Below are 26,870 nucleotides of genomic sequence, written 5' to 3'. Positions count from 1 at the left end.
ATATAATAATTCTATGCGTAAAGTGCACTACATTAACCCATTTATGCCTAGTTGACTCTCCTATCCTTCAAAATTGGATCAATTTATTTCCAAAATTAGGAATGTCTAGTATATTTATTTCTATATTTAGAATATTTCTTACAGAAATTCCTTTAAGCAAACAGCGCAGACCCTGATGAGACGCCGCATCATACGGCGTCTCATCTGGGTCTACGCTGTTTTCCAAGGCCCTTTTTCTAGACGCTAGGCATAAATGGGTTAATTCATTATATCTATTATCATTGATGTTAGAATAAACAAAATATAGCTTAACTGAATAAGAATAAGAAAAAAAAAACACGAAAAGTATCGAATATAAATGTGAATTGTTGTTCATCGGTTAATGAAACCACGGTAAAAAATACTAAAGGCAATATGCCCGTATATGAACATTTATGGCGTGATTTTCCTGAAATCGAAAACTAGCATTCGTTTATATCATATCTGTTGATATCTCCCGTCCATATACGTTTAAATTGTATTTTGCTAACAACAAGTTGTTTATACTACTATAATAAATAACTATTATAACTATTATTACTAATAGTTTTGCGCTGTGCAGTTGTTTTATATGTTTGTTTTGAAATCATTAAATGTGACATAATTTTATTTCAGGAAACCTGTCCGTTAAATAAATTGACATCATAATCGATTGTTTGATAGCGCACTGCAGCCTGCACCCGTCTTCAAATGACATGAATTGAAGAACGAACCAATAGGTCTCATAATTTACATACTAGTACACACTTATTATCTGATAATGAACACAGCGAAAAATCGATTTTAAAATGAAGGTTGACCATATTTCGAACAGGTACCGCCTGCTTAATTAAGTTTTTTTAATGGTTGAATCAATGGTTTTACATCTATATTACAAATATATCCGAAACAAAATGAAATTATCTTGTTTCTATGAACATATAGTTATATGCAAAATATTCTCGATTCCTATCACTTTTCACGCTGTATTGTTGGCTATAAGTATGCATTGTGCTATTTTATGCCAGAATAAAGTTATGTTATGTTATGTTATGATGAGCCCATTGAAACGTCCGCCCAAAAATGACAGCAGGAAATTCAGTGAAACTACTCATAGAGAAAAAAGTATTTAAGTAAATAACGGGAGTGATTAAATAGCTTGTGCGTGCGTGCAGGTGCATTTTATTTTATTCCCATGCGAAGGAATAAAAAACATAGGGACACAATCGTACGTTTTGTTCAAACGCACCTGCGTCGATACTCAAATGCAAAATATCTTTAATTATTGCAATATATTGCAGACCAACGGAAACGGACGGGCTGAAATTGGAAAAAAAACTTGTTGCAAGTGTGAAAAAGTATATAACCACAATCTCAATTCGCTAAACCAATAAACGGCACAGGTGCGCTCCTGTCCAATTACGACCTCTTTTTCTTACACAATCTCGAGCTCATTTGCCAAGTCACGTTCCAGACAGCGTTAAGATTCGCTCATTAATCCTTCCAAATGCATAGATTCGGATTGATCAAAACGTGAAAAGTTGTTGGAACAAATACCATCTTTGTGCTGCATTCTTGTCTTGTATTTACTTTGCGAACATTTTTACCACGTGTTTATTCCGTTTATTATTTAAAAATATCAAGTGTCATAAAATAAAATAAAATTAAAGTTTACAAAATCTTAATTTAAAAACAGGGACAATCTAAAGAACTTTCAGAGCAAATAACCCGATGGCAAAGTGGGTACCAAATTTCAAATACGGCACGTACGGATTTTGATTAATTAACGTAAGAACTTGCCCGGTTAGCTGTTTATTGGCAGGGTAAAGCTACATTTTCGTATATGGACAGAGATAAGACGCACAATACCATTTAATAGCTACTTCTTGTATTGACAAAGAATATAAAATCAAGTTGATAAGGCATGTGTAGTCCTCATAAAAACTTCAGATCTGTTTGTTTTTGGAGTTAGAGAATCTTATACGGATTTATCAGAATGCGTGTGAGGTCAGGCCTTATAAAATAATAAATTCAAAATGCGATGTCTTGTCCGCATTGGACGGTTCAACCTTGAGCTAATGATTACTTTGCGTCACAATAGTTTAACCCATTTATGCCCAGTGGACTATCCGATCCTTGTAAATTGGATCAATTTATCTCCAAAATTAGGGATGTCTAGTATATTTATTTCTATATTTAGAATATTACTTACTACAATTCCTTTAAGCAAACAGCGTAGACCCAGATGAGACGCCGCATCTCATCTGGGTCTACGCTGTTTGCAATGTCCTTTTTTCAGGACGCTAGGCATGAATGGGTTAATTAAATTGATTGTTCGCAACGAACCACTGCAAAGGAAAATGCGAATTAAGAGTAAAAACTGAACATGTATAATACTTATTAATATTGGACAATAGCTGTTTGTATGCTTTGTGTATTACATCAAGCTATTGAACGAAGCAACGACAATCTATCGATCAACACATGGCAAAACGGTTTTATCGTCTGCAGAAAACAAACGGTTTATATGTAATTAGATCACGAATTTATAAAGAACTTTTTCCTAACATGACTATGGGTTTTTTATAATGCCAAGACACATTTATCCGTCAACTTCCTTTATTTTAATAAGCTTTGGTCTAGTTTTTCACAAAGCCAATGTGCAATTCGAACATGGACTTGTTTTTAATGATCTGGCGACAGAAAATCACACACGTCTTCACACGACCATTCCATGTAAATAAGGAAATCAGAATTTTGTCAAAAAAAAACCGTCGTGCTTATGGATCGGTTGATATTTCTGGTCTTTTTCTGTTATCTTCATGGTGCTTTTTCGAAATCAGTATATTTAATTGGTAAAAACGACCGTTACAATTAAACCAGAAAGTGAAAATATGATCTATTTCTAACAATGAAACCTATATGTATTTCCGAATTATATAATTCAGATACTGAAATGTTATAAATGAATATAATTCATAAGGACATCTCTGATGATAAGATGTCTGGTTCCAGGACTCCTTAAATGAGTTCGAAGTGTTCCGGCATCTTTGATCGTAATGCAGGTACCAGCTAAATTATGGCTTAAGCAACTTTAGTTTTCAGGCGTTTGTTGGTTGATTTTAAAATTGTAGCTTCATGAATATAATTACATTTTTTTGTTGAACATGTTTGACATGGCAGCATCAACACGAGCGGAAAGTTTCTTTACCGATAAGTAATCACACGTAACATACGCCGATACCCATAGAAGATATGAACGGACAAATATGTTGCATTCGCTCTTTTGTGAAAAAAACTTCATCTTAAAGGTCTTAAATTTGCAACATGCATTGATCTTATGGTTGCTTTAATATAAAGTTATTGATTAATGCTTATAAAAAAAGCTTTTTTTTAATTATAAAATATGAACATATGCTTTAAGTTATTACTACACTTTACCCATTTTATCGGCCTAAAAAGCAATAGAATTCGGACGTTTATACATGCATAATTACGTATATAATATTAACGGATATGACATATGGGACATTTTTACGGTCTGAAAAATCTGCCATTGGGCCATGATGGAAAGATAACATCCGTAATTAACTTAACCAGGATATTTTCTGATTAAGTGCTGAAGAAATGCTTCCCGCTCACAATGCTCTTTATATTGCAACTTCTGCAAGACTAACATGCCTTCATCCATGTTAAAACGTATGCGATTGATGTCACTAACCGGTATATGAAATTATTATAAAATTATTTAAAGGGACGGACGTGGCACATACAGACATGAACACCGGTTAATACTACATTTTGATACTTTTCTTGGAGTCAACTCCTAGTATATGAAAGCTCTTTCAAGCGACGGACAAGGGGGGCAACTGCTTTTATTTTATTTATAACTGAAAGTCATCTCCCTTACAATCGGTTTAAGATTTTTCATAATTTCTCTATTATCTATCCACGCGTTTCTTCAAGAGTTTGAGTATGAAAACATAAGTTATAGTTAAATTTAACCTTCCGCGCATGAAGCTGCACTATATGAGGACCTAGACTGTGCCACGCCACTCCTTACTTAATAACTATTTGAATTTTTAAATTATACCTCCAATATCATGCTATTTTTTTAAACTATTTATTTTCAATTTTGGCTCGATCTTGTGGTCTGTGTGGGTGGGGTGAGGATGAAAGTCAGAGTTCATGGAGAAAATTCCACATGTTCACTATGGTGACCACCAACAAAACTCACATATTTCCGGGAATGGGGATTGAAGAAGCGCGTGTACCACCCACTTTGCCAACCGGACAGCAAAAACATGCACTACATTTTTGGTTGCTCTGTTTCTTTATATCAACTAATTGCTCTGACGCCATACCAACAAATGCATCTCATCGATTCGAGAATCCATAATATCAGCTGAATGCCACTTCATCTATTCACTACACTGGTCTAGTTCCCTAAACCTACACCGGGGTAACGGTCAAGTCTTTATGTCCATATTCAACTTGTCGCCAAAATGTTTAATACTGTTTGGAATGAGTAATTTTGATGGATTGGGCAATTTGATGAAGTTCATAATTACATGAGGTAATAGTTGCAGGCTGGGCTTGTATTGAACTACATGGCTGCTTTAAAGGGGCCTTTTCACGTTTTGGTAAATTGACAAAAATGAAAAAAAATGTTTCATATTCGCAAATTTTCGTTTTAGTTATGATATTTGTGAGGAAACCGTAATACTGAACCATTAAATAGCCTTTATATGCATCTTTTGACGATTTAAAAACCTGAAAATTATAAAGCGTTGCAACGCGAAACGATTTAATAATTTGGAGAGTTCTGTTGTTGTCGTTATATTTTGTGAAAGTACGAGAATCGCTTATATATGAAGTATAAAATACGTCTTTCGATATATAAGGAAGGATGGGACGACGGCCGGTGACGATGAGAGTGGCCATAAAGGCAGAGCTGCTTGCTGCACTCCCTTGGCGAAGCTGCGTCCAAACAATAATTCATCTTGAGATTGTCTCCCCTGAATGATCACAGGGGCAGGTCGATACCTACATGCAGTCGTGAAGACGCGGAAATATGGCAAGCGGTTCGACGCATAATCCCAAGAAACTAGGTTTCTCATGAGAACCTTGGTTCTCAGAATGAGAACCTAGGTTCTCAGAATGAGAACCTAGGTTCTCGCTTGAAAATTGCACATGGCTTCAAGAACCCAAGTTTTCATTCTGAGAACCTAGGTTTTCATGAGAACCTAGGTTCTCATTTGAAAACCTAGGTTCTCATGAGAACCTAGGTTCTCGTTTGAAAACCTAGGTTTTCATGAGAACCTAGGTTCTCAGAATGAGAACCTAGGTTCTCATGAAAAACCTAGTTTCTTGGGTTTATGCGTCGAACTGCTTGCCATATCCGTGGTTTTCATTTGGGAACCATAGGTTCTCTGAGAACCTAGGTTTTCAGAGAACCTAGGTTCTCATGAAAACCTAGGTTCTCATTATGAGAACCAAGGTTCTTATAGAACCTAGGTTCTCATGAGAACCTAGGTTCTTTGAAAACCTAGATTCTTTGAGAACCTAGGTTCTCTTAAAACCTAGGTTCTTTGAAAACCTAGGTTCTCTGAAAACCTAGGTTTTCAGAGAACCTAGGTTTTCAAAATTACGCGTCGGACGGCGTAAACTTGCTCGTTTGGAATACGGGACACATATTATTCAGGGCGCAGGATCAATGGGGTTCACATATGATTACACACGGGCTGGACAGAATGAAAACACGCCGTTAAGAACTTTATTTTTGCAGATATCTCAAGTTATTGAAATATGTTTGCAAAGTCTTTAGCGCATAAGTTTTTCTTGCAGTGTTGCCGATATCTTACGATTGAATAAAAACATTGTTACACATAATCAATAGAGATAAAACTTGTATTTTATACCATAATGATTGCTTCCTACATGTAGGTCACAGACATACTTAAAATAGAAAACTGTACCGTACAGTCGTTTGAGGCCCGAACAAAGGAACTGAATATTTGAAACTCATTTAATGCTGTTACAATGTATTATGTAACGATTGATCTGAATTTTTAGTCTCAAAATAATATTTACAAATAAAGATGTATTTCATAAAAAGTTCAATTTTTTATTAACGTGTTCAGACCAATGTCGACCGATTACTTTACTAATTTCATTCCTCAAGAACACCCATGCACGGAAACATGAACAAGAGGCGGTCACCGACGGCTAATGTCTGTTGTTACAAATATTCTTTGTCGTCCTCGCCCATTCTGCTATCCACGTTTCGTAGAATATTACTGAGCATTGTCTGAACATTGTTCAGAAAATGCTCTTGGGGAGAAACACTCACGGTTTCACGCCTATTTCTATTCATTTTACACATATGCCGCCAGCGTGTACCAAGCAATGGGGGACAACTGGAGGTTAATTATGGCAAGCGGTTCGACGCATAATCCCAAGAAACTAGGTTTCTCATGAGATGAAATCCCAAGAAACCAGGTTTCTCACGATAACCTAGGTTCTCATGAGAACCTAGGTTCTCATGAGAACCAAGGTTTATGAAATCCCAAGAAACCAGGTTTCTCATGAGAACCTAGGTTTTCATGAGAACCTAGGTTCTCATATGAAAAGCTTGGGTTACGCTTGAGAACCTAGGTTCTCATGAGAAACTAGGTTTTCATGAGGACCTAGGTTCTCATAGACACATAGAACTTAGGTTCTCATGAGAACCTAGGTTCTCATTCTGAGAACTTAAGTTCTCGTTTGGTATCCTAGGTTTTCACAAGAACCTAGGTTCTCATTTGAAAACCTAGGTTCTTATGAGAACCTAGGTTCTCATTTGAAAACCTAGGTTCTCATTAGAACCTAGGTTCTCATTCTGAGAACCTAGGTTCTCACGAGAAACCTAGTTTCTTGGGATTATGCGTCGAACCGCTTGCCATACGGAAATGATGTGTAAATAAACTACGAAATGAATACATATAAGGAAGGATGGCCGAGAGGTCTATAGCGCAGACTTTTTACTCTAGGACTCCAGGGGACAGTGGTTCGAGTCCTGCTTAGGGTTACCTTTTTTTCTTTTTTAAATTTTATTCTTGATTTTTGACTGGAGCTTTTTAGTTCCAATGTTTAAATTTATCAATATAAAGCATTTAATGACAAACTTCAAAACATGCCAAAATCTGTGAAAAGGCCCCTTTAACGATCGACCAGTATCCAATCGTTTAATGGATCACGTTTTTACATAAATATTAGAACAAGTGTATGTTTGTTTTCAAATATTCTGTTCCAAGAAAAGAACGATATCAAACAAAAAAGTATTCTCAATATTTTAAGCATACGTCCGTTTGCATGTGCAACACGAGTTCACGCACTCACACGCGATCAAGATAATCATCGATGAATGACTTAAATATAAATTTGTAGAATATTATAACGGATTTTCTAATTGATTAATTGAACCGCTTTTGAGAATATTATTATACAAGAAATATCTTTAAAAAAGATATACGGCGTTGATTGTGGTTGGAGTTTATGGAAGGTAAAGATTTAAATGAACGAGATCAAGGATAGCTTTTATCTTTTTCTGTGCAGTTTTAGCTGCATCAAACGCAGTACGGGATGTTACGCGGAGTTTTCGCGGCTTATTTTACATTATTACATATTGCTGGTCATAAACCTATAGATATAAAACAGAAAGCCAAAGTCAACCGGCCACACGCGAAGTCTCCGTACATTTTTAAATATGTATACGCGTGTTCTTCGAACAAACCTTTTGAGTGGTTTATCGGGCATTGCTACGTGTATTTGATTCGATTATTAACAGTATCGAGAATCATCCCGCTCATACTTAATACATTAGTCAATATGCTGCAATAATACATTAGTAAATATGATGGAAAAATTCTTGTTAATTAATTAAAAATAATACTTATCATGGTATTGTTGAAAACACATTAAGAATCTATTATTGACATGCCATAAAATAATATCGCTGGATATCTTCATTTAACATCTTTCTGGTGGTAAAGAAAATTCCAGTTCACCTAGTTCACGCTATAGCGTCTTTATTATATAACTATTATGTTACTGACCGCGAACTCCGATCAGTACATAAGGTCTGACCTGTTTATAAACTCTGACATTCAAACACACTACCCGCGAACTGACCCCTTATACCTCGCGGGTTGAACTTGAAATGCAATGCATTAAAGTGAGGCATCGCTTCCACTGCTCTTTATACTTTTACATATAACATGTTGACAGGAATATGGAAGTCAGCACTAAATATCAGAACATGGCCGTTAAGTACACAACGTTCTCGCGCTGAACATCCTCTGAAAATAAAAGGTGCACGCACAAACTGTATTGATGTCGAGATTGAGTGTAAAACTGTTTTATCTATTAAGCCTTTTTATCAGAGATAAAACTGTTTCATGCTGAACACGCAGTAAAACAGTGTTACAAAGACGCGGACATGTTTCCAATGTTCTAGTGGTTTTATCAAATCAGCCAATGCAGTCAATGAAGTGTATTCATCTGTAATTGGCCGCGGGAAGTTTTATTTGAATTCTATTGGACGCTAACAAACGTCACGTAAGGTGAAAAGCTGGCGTATACAGCTAACGCCGGAAAAGTGTTGCCTTTGAGTGAATGTGAATGTATGCATACTAAATATTTATTTAACCCATTTATGCCTAGCGTCTAGAAAAAAGGCATTAGCAAACAGCGTAGACCCAGATGATGCGGCGTCTCATCACGCTATGCGCTGTTTGTTTAAAGAATTTTCTGTAAGAAATATTCTAAATATAGATATAAATATACTAAACATCCCTAATTTTGGAAATAAATTGATCCAATCTCGAAGGATGGGAGAGTCCACTAGGCTTTAATGGGTTAAACAGCTTTTTTTCAGACCATAAATATCGGTAATTCAGATCATCTGAAATACCACCGCTGTTGATTGGTACCCTGGCTGCGTGTACACTTCACGAATCTCTATCAATAATTCAGGGACGTCCTTAAATGTACATTTTTTAAAGCGACAATGCCGAAAGGCGGTAAAAACCATTCAAAACACTGTCATCTAAAACATACTTTTTGTAAACTAATTAACTGAATCACTACGCAAAAGCAACAAACAGAACGAGTGCCAAAAGCGTTAGCATCTGACGGGCACCGCGCGATTTTTTTTTACATATTTTTCGTCGAATGGTCACAAACTCAAGTACGCCGGAACTCTGTACTTTGAACAAGCGGTTAGAGCAACGGACGGCGCCTTATTGATGACCAATTGATAAGAAGTTGATGATCGGACGACGTCCCCGCCAAGAACACGTAGAAGGTATGTAGTCGTGCAGGATCGTACATAATTGTTATTTAAAAAAGATATAAATTCAAAAGAGATATTTGCTTATATACTGACTTTGAAATAAAGGTAGAAAATTTACGTTTCTAAGTTATTAATTTTAAGTTTCTTAAAAGATTTCAGTTTTGTTGTGTTATTTTATGAGGCTTATTCACCACATGACATCTCTGTTATGAAGTGCACGTTTATGAAGCCACATAAAAGTGTTCGTTGATACGAAATTTACTACGTGTAATCACATCATATGTATCCTCACATTGCTTATTATGAATGTATTTCTTCGTCGTCGAAACATATGGTTGATATTTTATTAAGACGCAGTTTTCTTTCCACAAATTCAAATACCACTGTTCAGGGCCGTACCCAGGAAATGTTGACTGGGGGGGGGGGGGGGGCCCAAACGGGGAGGGTGCGGGAGGGGTTGCCCCTTCCGAATAGATTTTTGTTATTAGGCACTGTTCAAGGTGAATTTTAATGCATATAGAAACATATGTTGTGTTATAAATTTATGGATATATAACAAGTAAATCAGCACCTTTCTGAAGTCTAAAGCTTTTACCATTACGGGCCGTCCATAAAGTATGTCACGCTCCAGGTGGGGGGAGGATGAGTAAGAAAGTGACAGTTTGTGAAATGGGGGAGGGGAGTCGGGCCATGTGTGATGTCACACCTTTATTTAAAAAAATGCATAATTTATTTATTATTTCTTTAGTAGAATTAAAAATAATTTTCAAAAATTTGTGAAACATTTGAATTAGTTTTATGTCAAAATAAGACGAATTGCGTATCTCCTGATTCTGTTGTTCGAATGTTTTATAGGCAACTTGGCTGGGCCGGCTTATTCAATAGGCACAACCTCCACATAGATTTCAATGACGAAATAATTGGACTGTTCCATTTTTAGTTAGAAAAGGGTTGAAAGAAAATCTAAATTATAATTTCGTTTTTATTAGAGGTTAACACGTGGATAAATATTCATACTGCTCATCGTAACAACCCTACAGTTATAAAAGCCTGTAATGTGAAAGTTCTTTTACCGGTAAGTGAAATTTCAATACGGTTTAATAGTGAATTGAGTTTTAGATTAAATTTTAATTAAGTATTAATTTTAAAAAAATGTTCGAAAGTGAGAGTTTGTTACGTACTTTAGGGAAGGGGGTCCAAGATTGTGTAACAGTTTGTGACATGCCGGGGTAAAAATGGGAAAAAAAGCGTGACATGCTTTATCAACGACCCCTTGGTGTGAAATGCACACACATGATTAAAGCTTTAGATTTCAGAAATGTATTACACTTTATAAAGAAGTAAAAGCAACCTTTGAAACAAAAAAACCTTTATTATGAAATGTAACATAAAGTATGACTGTAGAGGAGGTTTGATTTCAAAGAGAAAATACTGCTATGGTTATTTGTCAGTAACTGACATAACCTACTAGTATTTTCTCTTTGAAATCAAACCTCCTCTATATAAAATTTCAAAGTAAATTCATTATAAAATGTTTATCATCTACAAGACAGTTTTCACAGAAATGTTTAATAAGCTGTGACTCTAGAGGAGGTTTGAATTCAAAAGAGAAAACACTATTATCGTTCAGACCTACGACCTTCTGTATCAGTTCCATCCATTCGCTGTTTCTCTTTCCTTGTCCAATCAAAAGACGTGTTACACCCACCATCAAAAGATGAAGCATTGAGCACAATGGGTAATTGACAGATCGGGGATGTGTGTACAAGGTGATAAGAAAACAATGCCTAGGGGCTTATCTCCACTGGCGAGTAAATTAGCGCTAATAGTGCCTTGTGTATCAGGGGCAATAAAACAAATCTGCACATTTGTATTGCAGGGAAGTGTACTGTGGGCCCTTTCATGTGAGAACATTTGCAGTAGGCCCATTATTAAAAAATCATAACTCGACAGCCAGCTGGGGGGGGGGGGGGCCCGGGCCCCTGGGCCCAGTGCCTGGGTACGGGCCTGCTGTTACATCCGCGTCATGCGAAATTGGTCATATGGCATATGCGACTAGCGTATGTCGGTAGCATATAATAGCTTGCAGGAATGATTTTCAGACAGACTGATTGCGTACGTCGCACATGTGTGGCTGGATAGTAAAATACGGAATACCGTTAGGTCATCGTGGTTACACTTTAAAATCCAGAGGGCGACAATGCGATAGTGCGATAGTACGATGACGACAGTGCGACAATACGATGACGACGGTGCGACAAAACGATGGCGACAATACGAAAGTACGATGGCACAATGCGACAACGCGATAGTACGATGATGACAGTGCGACAATACGATGGCGACAGTGCGAAAGTACGATGGCGACCATGCGAAAGTCATATCGTACTGCCGCCGTCGTATCATCGCATTGTCGCCATCGTACTCTCGCGTTATCGTACTGTCGTCATCGTATTATCGCATTGTCGCCATCGTACTATCGCACTGTCGCCATCGAATTGTCGCACTGTCGTCATTGCATTATCGCACTATCGCCATCGTACTATCGCACTGTCGCCAGCGTATTGTCGCACTGTCGTCATCGTATTGTCGCACTGTCGTCATCGTATTATCGCACTATCGCATTGTCGCATTGTCGCCATCGTACTGTCGCCATCGTATTGTCGTACTGTCGCCATTGTATTATCGCATTGTCGCCATCGTACTGTCGCTTTGTCGGATTGTCGCCATCGTACTTCGCCATCGTACTATCTCATTGTCGCCATCGACTTTTGTCGCACTGCATGTCGTCATCGCACTATCGCACTAACCACGATGGTCCTAACGGTATTCCGTAATTAAACGACTTCCCTTATTTCATGGACACAACTATTTCGGTAGTTTTGTCTCCAATTAGCAGATAAGTCTTCATTCATGTCTTTCCCTAAATTTCTTATTATTTGATATCTTTAAAGCATTACTGTGTTTATTGATAGTACATTTCGTCTTGCCCTGAATATTTACTAACCCAGCTCTGATCATGTAAGTCTTAGGGACGGAACTTACCGGTAATGCGTAATTGTAAATGGGCCAAAATGTGTGTATATGTTTCGCATGAACATGCAGAGCGTAGATCGTATTTTCTACACTGTTCAATGTTACACCCTATACTACAAAGACGCGGTGATGTTGCCGATGTTCCGGTGGATTATGCTCAAATCAGCCAATGAAATATTGCGAATGTATTCATTCTTGTCTGCTGGCGTTATGTCAAGTCATTTAAGGTGAAACTCTGGGTTAAAAAGCTACTTCGAAAACATATTGATAAAGGAATCGCATATATGGAATTCGTCCGTCGCTGGCAAACTAAACGGGATCTGCTCGGTGCCTGTTCAGGCTCTGACCGATACCTTGGCGAGAACTACAAATCGGTAGATTTCATCGGTCTTTTTTATAGAAAAAAAACATCATGTGGCCATCTTTTGGTAAAAAAGCACCATCGGGCCATTTAAAAAATGTTTCGTTATCGGCTCATTGTTTAAATAAATCATAATCATATGGATATCCATTTTCTGTTAAATGATCTCTATACTATCGAAACTCATATTAAGCAAAACATATTGGGGCAGGTTTGTTCAAATAGAATTTTGGTTTCGTAATTAGAAGCGTGTTTTACGACAGCGGATTTTTGGCGGGAATACAACTCGGGTAAAGTCTAATATTTTCCGGGTACCTTTAAGCGTATTTTCCGGAGTACATTGTAGTATACTTAAGAGTACCCGGGGTACTTTTAAGTAATACCCGGGAGGACAATAACCATTCGGGCACCACTAATGTGTGTTTAGCTCGATGGTGTTGTTATGATGTTGTTTTTAAAGGAACAAAATAATGATATTATTGCCATTTTTTTGTCTGCGTTATCGTCGTTTAAGTAGTAGTAGTGGAGTCCATTTCTCAACAAATACCAATTGTAAAAACATTTGAACCAACCTCCGCGCAGAGATTTGACTAGAACCAGCATAGCTGGATCAAATCCCTGCCCTCATAACAAACCACGTGATGATGGTCTAGCCACGTGATAAATAATTTTACCGTTGTTATCTTCACTTTCTTGAATTTAGATACTTAATTTTGTAGTATGAACCTATACACTATTTTCAAAATATAAAAGAAAATTATACTACTTTTCATTTTATAATACTTAAAAAATCGTACCTAATCTGGTAGGATTTTCTGGTGATGGCAGAGGTTGTATATGTGAGAGCAAGGAACGGCGACTCTGCATGGAGATTGCATTTGAACCGTACTTGTTCATTATCAAAAGAGATATACATTTAAAATAGTTAGATGCTCCTGGGGCATATATTTCCATAGTTCTGTTATTTATAACATAATACTAGATATTTTGACAAATATTAGTATGATTTTTAAATCTCTTATCAATAAGACATTTATCTGAAACTCAAACGTTCTTACCTAATTCTCAAAACACGAAATTTTAATTAGTTTAATGATTTTGTTGCATTGGGACTTTATATGTCGATTGCCAATGGAATAGTTGATCGTTACAATCAAGGAATTAAGCAAACCTTTTTGCGGACGATGAAACTTTTGTCAAGAATGGATTAGCAACGTCTTTGGAAACACAATTAGATACCCTCTATAAATTTAGAAACATATTAGGTATGAACCTCAACTCAATAAAATCTACAGTAATAAGAATTGGATCTCTGAAAAAACCCTAATTTTGAATATTGTACAGAAAATAAATTTATTTGGACATCTGATTGGGCTAAGCGTTAGGAAATAATTTTTTAAAATCAGCATCAACTTAGTATAGAAAAAACTCAATGCCGAATATTAAAGAATTTGAAGCCTGCTTAAAACAGTGGCAACATAAACAAGAAATATCTTTAAAAAAAGATATACGGCGTTGATTGTGGTCGATGTTTATGAACGATCAAAAGTTATCTCTATGAGATAAAAAGTAGCAGATGCCTTTTTTCTGCGCAGTTCTTAGCTACATCACAGGCAAATCAATTACGGGGTGTTGCGCCAGATTTCGTGGCTTATTTTGCTTTAAGTGATATTATTACTCAGATATCTATATTTACAGAATATAAAAACACAAGAAACATGAAAATAAACGAGTGCATATAGGTCAGCCGGCAATACTCGAATCTTATTTAATTGCATAATTATAGTATAGTGAATATTTGTGCTCATGCTTAATAAACTGGTCTAAATGGATAAATATTTCTAATTAATTTTATCAAAATTGGTCCTTATCATGCAAATGTTGAAAACATATTAAAAATCGATGATTGACATACCACAATAATATCGCCGAATATCTTTATTTAGTATCTTTCTGATCAAAACAGACTTCAAGTGCACAAAGTTTACGAGACGGCGTTTATATAAAGATTTCTGCAACTGACCGCAAACTGACCTTGATACCTTGCGGATTGGAATGCGATGCATTAAAGTTAGGTAACAATTCTGCTGCTGAAACGACGGCTTGTTTACGCCAACTGTACACGACCAAGGCAACAGCTGTGCCTAAAATATTGATATATCGACAAAGCGACTAAACTAACTATTTACTCCATCAGACAAAAACAGCATAGATTCCAATTTTTTCCTTCAATGAAAAGATCGCAACCCCTTCTGCGAACTCCGGTGATGAACTGTATATAACCTCTGACTTTCACACACTGGCCGCGAATTGACCCGAAACCTCGCGGGTTGAAATGCAATGCAAGTAAGTACTAAATATGAGAATATAGCCTTCACTATAAACGCTTATGCGCTGGTAATTCTCTGAAAATAAAAGGTGAACGCATAAACTGTATTTATGTCGAAAATTGATTGTAAAACTGTTCTATCTATTGAGCCTTTTCATTAGAGATAAAATTGTTTCATGCAGTAAAACAGTGTTACAAAGACGCGGATATGTTTCCAATGTTCTGGTGTTATACTCAAATCAGCCAATGGAATAAATGAAGTGTATTCATTCGTACCTAGCCGCGGGAAATTTTATTTGAATATTATTGGGCACTTACAAAGGTCAAGTCAGGTTGAAAAGCTGGCTTAATACAGCTTACGCCGAAAAAACTCACCTTAACATGAACAGTAGCTGTTAAAAAACGATTGCATTACCAAAGTCAATATATCCGTTTTCAGGTCTCCCAAATCCAACAAAGCAAGTAATATATGGATTAAGCTATGTTTAAATTTATTTGGCATGAAAAGCATTACACAATTAAAAGAAAACGATGAAATCAACCTTATGAAAATGGAGACCTAAAACCTACAGACATTAACTATTTTTTGAACGACATTCGAAAAATCCTTCAAAATTTGGCAGGATTTGTAGTTGAACTTTTTCATATTTCATGCATTTTCTGCACCATGTAAATTTTGTCAAATATATTATATACAGTCTAATGGCTGAAAAGACTTTAAATTATGTAAAATATCAATAATATTTTAATCTAGCCTACCAGTATGGTTTGGTGATTGCGTCATGGTATGAAAGTGTAACGCTCGGAACCAGTCAAATATCTTTGCGCGGAGTTTAAAAATGGATACTCTCCTATTGACTTTTCATGATCTTTTTTTCTTTGGGTTCATTAGTTGGTATAACCGATTTACATTCGGTACCCCTCGCAGATTATCATAATCCGATGTTTGACGGAAAGGGCCGAGAATGTGCGATTGAACCGATTTAGTTACACTCTGTTTTAGTGCACATGGTTGCCGCTGACAAATCGATATGTTTTCACTTTGTAAACATGCACATGCAACAACAAAAGTATAGAAAAGAATAAAATATAACTCTTTTAACATCCGTTAAAATTTCAATAACTAATACAAATCTGAACCGATTTATTGTCTGCATGTCAATCAAGTTTTACAACTCATGGTAGGATTCGATTTCTAAAACTATTGCTCCTGTAACTTGTTATTTCATGCATTGACGTACATGCACGTTGCAGTTTTCTGTTTTTGAAATGACATTTCAGAAATAACGTAAGTTTTTGACTGGAAAACAGACACTTGTTTAATCATAGAGTTTCCAGTTTTTGGGTCAACTCGGGCCTCGGATTGATCTCACTCGTTCACGCACTGAAAACATGAAAGAACGGTGTTTTTACATTTTCCAATAGGCGCTCACATGATTATAGATGCTAACTTATTTACAGACAAACTTTTAAGAAACCTTTGGAAGGTAATATTAGATGGGTGACCAGTAAACTCCAGGCCCGTAGCCAGGGTTTTGAAAAGGGGGGTGCGCATTTTTGCCATCGACGATAGTTATTGAGCAACGAAGTGGCGAAGGGGGTATGTCCGGGGGGGGATGACCCACTCCTGCAATCGGTGGCTCTGGAGGTCCTCCTAGAAAATTTTGAAAATGAAACGTAAACTACTGCATTCTGGTTACTTTTTAACTGTATTTAGAGACTGAAGTTATAGAGCATTTTTATATGAAATTTCACTATCATTGACCATACTCAGTGACTGATCGACATGAATATGATATAACATAAATGTATTTCCCACCACGTTTTTCGATAACCACCTTTTTTATCAGTCATGAATAAACATCATTTTATACGGTGTTTAACACGACACTAGTATGCGCGCACGCACTTTGTTTACATATGCAACAACACATTTATAGAATGTTAAATCAAACAATAAAAACGGTATAAAATATCATAATTTATTGGACTCTTGGAATCTTGATAAAATTGGTGTGTTTCACCATTCCGACATTCTACCATTCATTAATCGAGCAAATTAAATGAAAATATTAATTTTGACTTTTTTTTTCAAAACAATTGTTTGTCTGCTACTATGGATAGTACCAGAGGGTTAGCATTGCTCTAAAAGTGCTAATAGTGTTCTTCTCTAATCTGCATCAATACTAAAAGAAATCAAAATGGCATGACTGGTTACTATAATTTTTTGTAAACTATTTTTAACAAATAAGTTATCTTTTCTAAACAAATTTCAGAAAAATATAACACTTAAGGCTTTATTTAGACCCTATAACCACAAACTACTGGCCCTATGGTCTCAAAGTCCTTAACAATGTATACAAGGACTTTGAAGAAAAAAGATGTACTTATTTGCCCATTTTATACTCAAGATCCGTCACAGTTGATGAACATTAAATGTTAACGTCCACCTAATCATATGTTATAACCAGGGATCATATTTTCCCGCAACATCAATCGGTCCGGATATAAATGGGGAAAAGTATCCGAAAATGTATATCCGAAATCATGACAAATTACGGTAAAATATATACCATTGATTTTGCCATTCATGAAGGTGGTATAATACACGTACAAGTAAAATTCCCTTAGGCATTTTTTTTTTAAACGGAACGAGTTTTCTCAACTGGTTTTATCATTTGGTATTTGATTGTTGTTTCGTGTGCTGTTTTATCAGACTTTTGTCATCGCTGTCAATATCATTAATCTGTGTAAGTCTATACCGATGTTTTAAATTGTTGTCGACTCGATAATAGCTTACAAACATGCACTGAACCAAACAAATGTCTGTGCGTAAGTTGGCTACTGACAACAACAAACCAAATAATTAAGAAATAATTTGTTGTCAAATAACCCACGGCCGATAGTTTAGATGCGTAGGGATTTAATCACGAGAGCGAAGCATTTGAAACCACGCATCTAATTTTCCAGTCGTGAGTTATTCAAAAACAAAGTATAATGTACACGAATTATTTCGATTCTAACACGGTTTTACTAAAGATTTATTCAATGTATATTATTTTTCTTGTGTACTATTTTATGTGAAGTTCCGCCCATAAAAATAACTTTCGGCTGTTCTGTCGATCAGATCCGCGACTTTCATTCATAATTATATTACCGGATTATTATGTTGGTGGAAAATGTATCGGCATGTATTGTTTAGTTACAGCGCGTGCATTCAGACGCGTCTTTTCGGAAGCGTCTTTAATCCGATGTTCACAAGTTTTTGATTCTTGGTCTGACGTGCAATAAACCGGTCCTGACCGGTTTAGAGACTGCAGCGAATGGTTTATCACACCTAATCAAGATAAGAATGTCATTAGGGTGAGTTAGCATGTACACTTTGTAATCGATTTCATGACATGGAAATTTTAATAGCAAACAGAATCGGACCGACTGTTTGGGATTTTCAATCGGTCTTTCATGACCCCATCGGTCTAGGACTGACAAAACCGAAAAAAATATGATCCCTGGTTATAACGTTTTAAATTCATTATAACAACTGTTTGAGAGTAGGACATTTCTAGTGTCAAGTTTGACATTATTAAAACATTGAGGAAAGTTATGTATGAGGAGCAGAACAGATGCCATAAAGTGTTGGTAACTATAAAAAAAAGCTACATTGCTTTGTAGAAATGATTTATTTTCTTGTCATTCAACAACAAAACTAGAAATGGCGCTGCAGAGGCCGACGCATATCCCCACACCGCATGTTTGACCCAAGGGGCGCCCCAGGGTTGATAATGGGGCCATGCATAGTTGAGAGTGACCGTATTGTCATAAGATATGTTCAGTATCAATTTGAAGTAAGTCGGTGTAAAAATGAAGAAGTAATAGTAAAAGGCAATTTTGGGTGGGTGTGGCCTATGTGGGCGGGGTGCCCCAGGGTTGGTAATGGGGCCATGCATAGTTGACATTGACCGTATTGTCATTAGAGAAGTTCAGTATCAATTAGAAGTGAATCAGTGTGCAAATGAAAAAATTATAGTAAAAGGCAATTTTGGGTAAGCATGGCCTAGGTAGGTGGGGCGCCCCAGGGTTGGTAATGGGGCCATGCATAGTTGAGATTGACCATATTGTCGTAAGAGAAGTTCAGTAACTTCAGTATCAATTTGAAGTGAATCGGTGTAGAAATTAAGAAATTATATTAAAAGGCAATTTTGGGTGGGTTTGGTCTATGTGGGCGGGGTTCCCCTGGGTTGGTAAAGGGGCCATGCATAGTTGAGATTGACCGTATTGTCATAAGAGAGGTTCAGTATCAATTGGAAGTAAATCGGTGTAGAAATGAAGAAGTTAATGTAAAATAACCTAAAAAAATGAGTGAAAATCTCTGACCTGGCCCCACCCCAACCCCCATAACTTTTGACCCAGGGGTCAGATCAAAATTCCAACTAGTGCAGGGTCGCACATACATGTATGCTCATAGCTACCATGTGTGTAAGTTTCAAGGATTTAGTTCGAATAGTGTAGGAGGAGATAGTGGCCAGGACGGACAGACGGCAGAGATAACCACAATATCCCCACGCTTTTCAAAAAGCTGGGGATAAAAAGCAAACTATGAATTATTTGTTTGTTCATTTCCGATAGTTGTTGTCTAAAACCTTCCATTGTTCGTAAAACTTGCAATTGGGTGCATCACACTTTGAAGCGTTTAGTATTTGTCTCGGTTATTTTACTGAGAAGGGGTAGTACCATTGCGGTAGATAATTGAACTGTTAATTGGCACTACCCCTGATACTTGTCATAACGCTTATGCTATCGGGCGATACCATTGTTTAATACCGGTTTACAAGGTTATTTACCCAATAACGCAAATGTAATGGTCTGTTGCCCTCAGGCATGCACGTGCCATGTTTTATGATGTTAATCTGGTTGTAAAACCCCATGATCGAAGTGTAATTAGATATAGAAAACAGGACCGAAATTTGGTAAAATAGTGCTGTATACTGTCCGAAAACTTAAGAGACATTAATTATGGACGAAAACTCGTGTGTCCGAAAATTAAGAGTCACGAAAAATAATTATGTTTAGTAAAAAAAAGGGGTGTCCGAAAACTTAGACTAGAGTGTCCGAAAGCATAGAGTAATTACGGTAAGCTTTCAATGTAGAAGTGCACAAACACAAACAAAGACAAAGACAGTTTTGCATACTTAATTCATTTTATTTTTTGTAAAAATCTGTTGTTACCCGTTCATATCTGAACTATAAATAAATATTTATTTATAAAATCTGGTGGGTAAGCGTATCAACATGATGCACAGATTTAATTTTAGAATATATTTATGTCCAACCAATATACAGACAGGTGATTTTTGCAAATACTTCTATGAATTATCTCGTACACATGTTGGCACAAAATGAAAATATTACTACAGATTTCCCATCATACAACATGCATGACACACTGTTTAGTTGAGAAGCTTCACTAGTTGATACAATGGTTTTCATGTAAACAATGTTATTTTACAATGACATGGAATAAAGACCACTAAACAAATATTATTGGAGAACTTGGCATACTTACAATGTACTGTAATTTTTCTTATTGGCAAATATACCTTTAATAAATAATGAAACTACTTGGAACAAAACTGGTCATCCAATTGAGTTTAATTTTTTACTTTACAATTTTCAGAAAACATGACAATTTATATCATTGAATTGCATACTGATTAACCGATAATCCTGACTAATTAATTGAGAAAATAATTAATAAAAGTATATGTTTAATATATAATTATATAATATTATTATGATAACCTGCTTTAACAATTTTACTTGTTAATCTGCTACTTTCAATAAATCTTGTTGTTACTTATTTATAATAATGATGTGTTTTTCTTTAGAACTTGAAATACGATATCCAGTCAGGTGTCCAATATGTTGACACCAGCGTTCAAACTACATCAAGATGCAGACTTCATCACTATTGTCATAAAAGCTCCATTTGCAAAGGTGTGTATTGTTATATGGCCATTTTTGCTATTACCAGAAACTAATATAAACCTTCCTCTGTTCCTTTGCCATGGCGTAAAGTACGAAAAAGTTGCGATGAATAAAAATAACATTTTATTACATCATAATGAAATCATATTGTAAATTTGCATGATGCATTTTGATACTTTTGCCTGCTGTTTTAGTATCTCTAATATTATAAAAATGAAAAAAAAACTTAAATAAAAGAAGGCCAGGTAACAGGTCAAATACAGGCATGGCCTGCAATTTTTCATCGTGAATTCAATGGAGTACACAGTATTTTGAAAGATTTTTTCAAGTTAATTGCTGAATATGTTAAGATATGGTTATGTCGGTTTAAGCCATTTATATTTGTAAACTTGAAATTAAAGTTTATACTTTCATTCATATTTTTCAGGTGGCAGAGGCAGAAATCTTTTTGGAAGAGGATGATTTTAAGTTCTACTCAAAACCTTATTTTCTAAGGTATGTGTGTACAGTTCAAGTTAGACGTGTATATATCGTCATTGTTCATTTACAATTTATAAACGATTTCAATATGAGGAAAACTAACAATTTGTATTGGAATAGAAAAACAAAACTCTTGAGCTGCCTTGATTGTATGCATGAATTTTTTTTCACAGTTAATAAATTATGCAGCAGACAAAATATGTATGCAAAAATGATCCCAAAATAGAAGTTAAATGATAAGATTTTCTTTTTTAGACTGACCTTGCCCGGTAAGCTTGTTGAAGACGGACGGGAAAAAGCGGATTACAATGCAGACACAGGTAACGTAGAGTGACTTGTAACATTAATATATTTTAGTACTTGTACTTTGTCAGGCATATCTGTATGTGTTTGATGATGTTATAATTTTTGTTGAACAGGTTTGCATTTCCAAACAGCCTGAGGCATAGCACTTCACAAATTGATTTTGCTGAATCTGGTATTATGAAGTTTAACAATTGGGTATAATTGGATTCATTTGTTGATTGTATTTCATCATTATGTAAGGAAGGGTATTTCATCACAATATAAGGAAGAATGTTTCATCACATCATTTAACAATATAAGGAAATGTATTTCATCACAATATATGAAAGAGTATTACAATATAATGAAAGGTGTTTCATTACAATATATGGAAAGGTATTTCATCACAATATAAGGAACTGCATTTTATAACAATTTATACAAGGAAGGGTGTACATGTCACCACATTATGAGGAATGGTTCTTTATCCTTATATGAGAAATGGTATTTTATCACCATATAAGGCTGGTATTTTATCACAGTATGATAAATTGTATTTCATCATCATATAAGGACTGGTATTTAAACACAATATGATTGGTATTTTACCACAATATGAGGATTGGTATTTCATCACACTATCAATGGTATTTCATCATTATGTAAGGAAGGTACAGAAAGTATCTAAAGTACAATTGCAAAACACTCACATAACCTCTTCATAATGTTCTAAAAACTGTGAAAGCACTCCCCCCGAAAAAACAACAAACAAAAAAACAACAACAACAACAAAGCAACACAACCCTATACTATCAGCATACGAGTGTTGAATGTTTCAATTTGTGTTATAACTAATGTTTTATATTCCTGAAACCATGTGATATAAGTATAATATTTTTTAGGTGAATTCCACATCCAGTTTCCTAAGGCGACCCCTGGTGAAGTGTTTGAGGGCCTGGATATGATAACGAGGCTTCTGGCCCCAAAGGGCACCACATCTGCGGCTCCACCCCTTATTCAGGTTCTGGGTACGCTCAAAGGCTGGTTTCAATAAATAACCTCATAAAATATTAATATTTAAAAAGATCTATTGATTTTATTGATGTTGATTTTCTGACAAAGAGAATCCCTTTTAGATTGTTTGAAGCATTTACAAGAACCAATTGTTGTTTAACAATTGAATTGCGCAGTGCTGATCAATTACTCGTCGACCAATTGACCGATTGGCTTGATGCTTCACATGTGCATTGTGTTGGATAGTAGATGATCCCTGTTTAAAATGGGGTCACTAGGTCAAAGGTCAAGGTCTCTATTAGACTATGTGAGGAAATCGTTTCCGATCAATAACTTGTCAACCAATTGACAGATTGGCTTGATACTTCACATGTGTAAATGCCTTGGACAGTAGATTACCCCTATTGAAATTTGGGTCACTGGGTCAAAGGTCAAGGTCACTGGTACACATTAAGAGTACAATCGTTTCCAGTCAACTGATTCACCGATTGGCTTGATACTTCTCATGTGCATCGGCCATGGACAGTAGATGACCCCTATTGAAATTGAGGATCACTAGGTCAAAGGTCAAGGTCACAGTTACACACTTAGTGTGAAAATCGTTTCTGATCAATAACTTGTATACCAATTGACTGATTGGCTTGATACTTCTTATGTGCATTGGCCTTGAGAAGTAGGTGACCAATAGAAATTGGGGACACTAGGTCAAAAGTCAAGGTTACTGTCACAATAAGTGTGAAAATTGTTTCCGATCAATAACTCATCAACGAATTGACCGATTGGCTTGATACTTCACATGGTCATTGGCCTTGGACAGTAGATGACCCCTATTGAAATTGGGGTCACTAGTTCAAAGCCGGGGGCGTATGTCTCCGACCGCGGAACACTTGTTATCCCCATGCTTTTTGAAAAGCGTGGGGATATTGTGGTTATCTCCGCCATTCTTCCGTCCTGGCCACTATCTCCTACACTAAAAGCACTAGAACCTTGAAACTTACACACATGGTAGCTATGAGCATATATGCGACTCTGCACTATTTGGAATTTTATCAATTTTATTAAATGGGTATTTTATCATATTGAAGATGTAAATGTTCCTCCCAAAAAGGAACGTTTTGCCCTTTCATTGCCTAAACTGCATGTTAAAATGGCCTTTTAGAATGTACTGCACCATGCCCCTTTTTCCTCTTGTGAAAAACTATACTCGCTACCAATTGTTAGCAGGAGCTGTAATGTTGTGACCTGCTATTTTGTAGCGAGTTAAGTCAAGATATAAAGAAAATATCAATACAAATAAACACTAATTACTAACTTGCTGATATGGCTGGAAAGTGGGTAGCATTTAAAAAATAAAAAAAGTAATTAAGGGTATAAAACAGGGAAAAATACCTGTTTGGCATGGATGTCGCCATCTTGTTTGTCACGTGATTACCCTGTCTATATTAGTTTTAAGGGTTGTGATGGCACGTGGAAAATAATTTAACAAACATGTGGGCATTGCTTTAGTAATGATATGCTAATTTTCACATTTATTCTTCCCATGTTATATAGATTTCTGTGATTATAGATGATGGGGCTGCATCAGACACGGGGGATGAAGACGATCAAGAGGAGACATTTGATTGGTGCATTCCACAAGAGCCATACATGGAGACGGCAGTACCCATGTCTGCTCCCAAGTACGGGTTTGCCAATCAGAAGTCTGGAGTCTTCCTGCGACTTCAGGTAAAGGTTTGGCTGCAAGGCTGTAAAATTCCTTATACTTGTGCACTCTTGTGTTTCAGAAGACATTCTTGAACTTGCGCCTCCATCTCAAATGAACTAATTAATTGAAAAAATGGTCAAACGATAAATGGAAAAATTGGTTGAATTTCCAGAGTTATTTTTCTGAGACAGAGGGTTTGCCTGAAGTTGTGGGGAACAAAAATGACTAATGATATGCAATTATTGTTTTTTTAATGAAATTAAGATGAGCTTGAACTTTGGCATTGAGACGATTTGTTCCATCATATGAATAGCTAACCTTTGATAATTGTATACTTTATCAACTCAATCTCTTATCTTTAAGTATTGTGTAACAAAAAAATCATTGGTGTGTCTCTAGGAGGACCTTGTGGGGATTGTGGATTGCCCAAACCCAGACCAGCTTTCTGTTACCGAGAGACGAGAGAAGCGATTGAAGGCGGAGAGAGAAAAGTTTGATGTGGATCACTACATGTAAGTTTATTTGGCAGTTTGCCTGTAATCTGTTATAGTTTTTCACTCTCAAACTTTTAGAGTAATACATTGACTGGTTATCAGTGCTCTCCTTAGAAAATGCATGTTCTTTGCAATAAGTTTAATCATTTTATGTAAATTATTACCACATTAAATACAATAAAATTCAGTGTCACTTAACTAACACTACAATTCATGTGTTTCAGCGGCGACCTCTATGATGACAGTGCCATATTCCAGCTATTGACATTCAGACCTGCCATCTACAAAGAACTAGAACAAATGTGTGCGGGAATCCCAGTAGAAGTGGCAGGTAGGTGGAGCATGTGTGGAGCAATATGATATTGTTCTTGTGTTGTTCATTTTGTATTATATATATTTTTTATGCCCCCGGTATGGTGGCATATAGCAGTTGAACTGTCAGTCAGTCTGTCCGTCCATCTGTCTGTCCGTCCGTCCGTCCATCCAAAAACTTTAACATTGGCCATAACTTTTGCATTATTGAAGATAGCAACTTGATATTTGGCATGCACGTGTATCTCATGAAGCTGCACATTTTGAGTGGTGAAAGGTCAAGGTCATTCTCGAAGGTCAAAAGTAAAAAAATACAATATAAGTGAAGTAATAAGCTTTAAAAGGGAGATAATTTCTAAACCTGCCAAATGATATATTGAAATTTTATTTCAAAGCAGCGCAATATGGGGCATTGTGTTTCTGACAAAAACATCTCTTGTTTAAACATAAATCATTTTACTTACCTAGGATGAAAAAATACTGGAGAAAATGTGACATCTTGATCAGGGCTTTCCACAGGCCATTTAACGATCCCTCGCCGGGTTGCTTGAATTTCGAAATCAGAGTCCCCGGGGCGCTTGATATTTTCCGATCAGTGTATTTTTTAATAAAAGAAAGTGGAGATTGTCAAACAAAAATCAACGTTTCTCTATCAATGTATCAATATTTCCTGTTTTAAAAGAGATTCGGTACCTACTTTCACAAGTAATCGTCATAAACACCACATGGGGTAATGGATAATCCACTGATAAGAGAATAGCATGACGCGCGTATCGATTATTCTAGCCGTATTACACAGTCATTTAAATGCTGACAAGGATGTATCTGGTAACTTTCCAGTCGTCAAACTGTGATGTTCATCGTCCAATCGGTTACGCGAATGCTTATTAGGGCGGGGTTAACTATCGACAATTATTTTTTATTGACGTCGGGCACGAAGTAAGAGTTTATAGCAGTTTGATTAGCAAGAAGTTGTACCATTTACGTAATATAAAACCCGTAACTAGTACAGTACAGTACATTAAAGACGGTTTCGGGCATCATCATCACACCTTTTTACTGTAACCAAGTGTTACCTATGACTCATAATTAATACAAGAAATTAAAAGAAAGTGGTAAACAAGTAATTACTTATAGCGAGTAAGTTGTGCAAATAACTCCTGGTTTCAATTATGCGATAACAATTTAATTCCAGTACATGCATATTTCATCATGTCCATTTATAGAACTGATTAACCTCGTTTATCTGATATTTATTTGACACGTAATGCGCTTAAACGAATTTTCGTTGAATTAATTACGCATAATTGTAAATGTTTCTTCCAATAATTGATACTCAGAAGACTGATGATGGCAACTGGCCGTAATCCTCGTGGACAACGTGAATTTCATACATAATTCCGTCAAAACATTTATTTGACTTGTAAAGTGTTTAAACAAATTATCATTGAATTCGTAACACAACTGTTAATATTTGTTGAAATCTCAAATGGGAATAAATAAATTTGTTATCCAAA

General features: G+C 36.1%; 1 protein-coding gene across 2 annotated transcripts in view; it reads left to right on the top strand.

Moving 5' to 3' along the window:
- The first annotated feature begins 16,064 nt into the window (after positions 1 to 16,064).
- LOC127879876 (protein SHQ1 homolog) overlaps positions 16,065 to 26,870 on the top strand; it is a 35,674-nt gene continuing 24,868 nt past the window's right edge. Inside the window, exons 1-8 of one of the 2 annotated variants that reach the window (XM_052426951.1) lie at positions 16,065 to 16,259; positions 20,964 to 21,072; positions 21,491 to 21,558; positions 21,799 to 21,863; positions 22,731 to 22,856; positions 24,410 to 24,567; positions 24,947 to 25,059; positions 25,266 to 25,372. In XM_052426951.1, coding sequence (XP_052282911.1) covers positions 20,998 to 21,072; positions 21,491 to 21,558; positions 21,799 to 21,863; positions 22,731 to 22,856; positions 24,410 to 24,567; positions 24,947 to 25,059; positions 25,266 to 25,372 — 712 coding nt within the window. In that variant the 5' untranslated portion in view covers positions 16,065 to 16,259; positions 20,964 to 20,997. Of the gene's footprint in view, positions 16,367 to 20,963; positions 21,073 to 21,490; positions 21,559 to 21,798; positions 21,864 to 22,730; positions 22,857 to 24,409; positions 24,568 to 24,946; positions 25,060 to 25,265; positions 25,373 to 26,870 lie in introns of both variants that reach the window. The other variant, XM_052426960.1, reaches the window with a different exon arrangement.

Source organism: Dreissena polymorpha, chromosome 1 (assembly GCF_020536995.1).
Source record: "Dreissena polymorpha isolate Duluth1 chromosome 1, UMN_Dpol_1.0, whole genome shotgun sequence".
Classification (NCBI taxonomy): Eukaryota; Metazoa; Mollusca; class Bivalvia; order Myida; family Dreissenidae; genus Dreissena; species Dreissena polymorpha.
The sequence above is the reverse complement of the archived record's forward strand: the minus strand, read 5'-3'. Positions and strand labels throughout refer to the sequence as shown.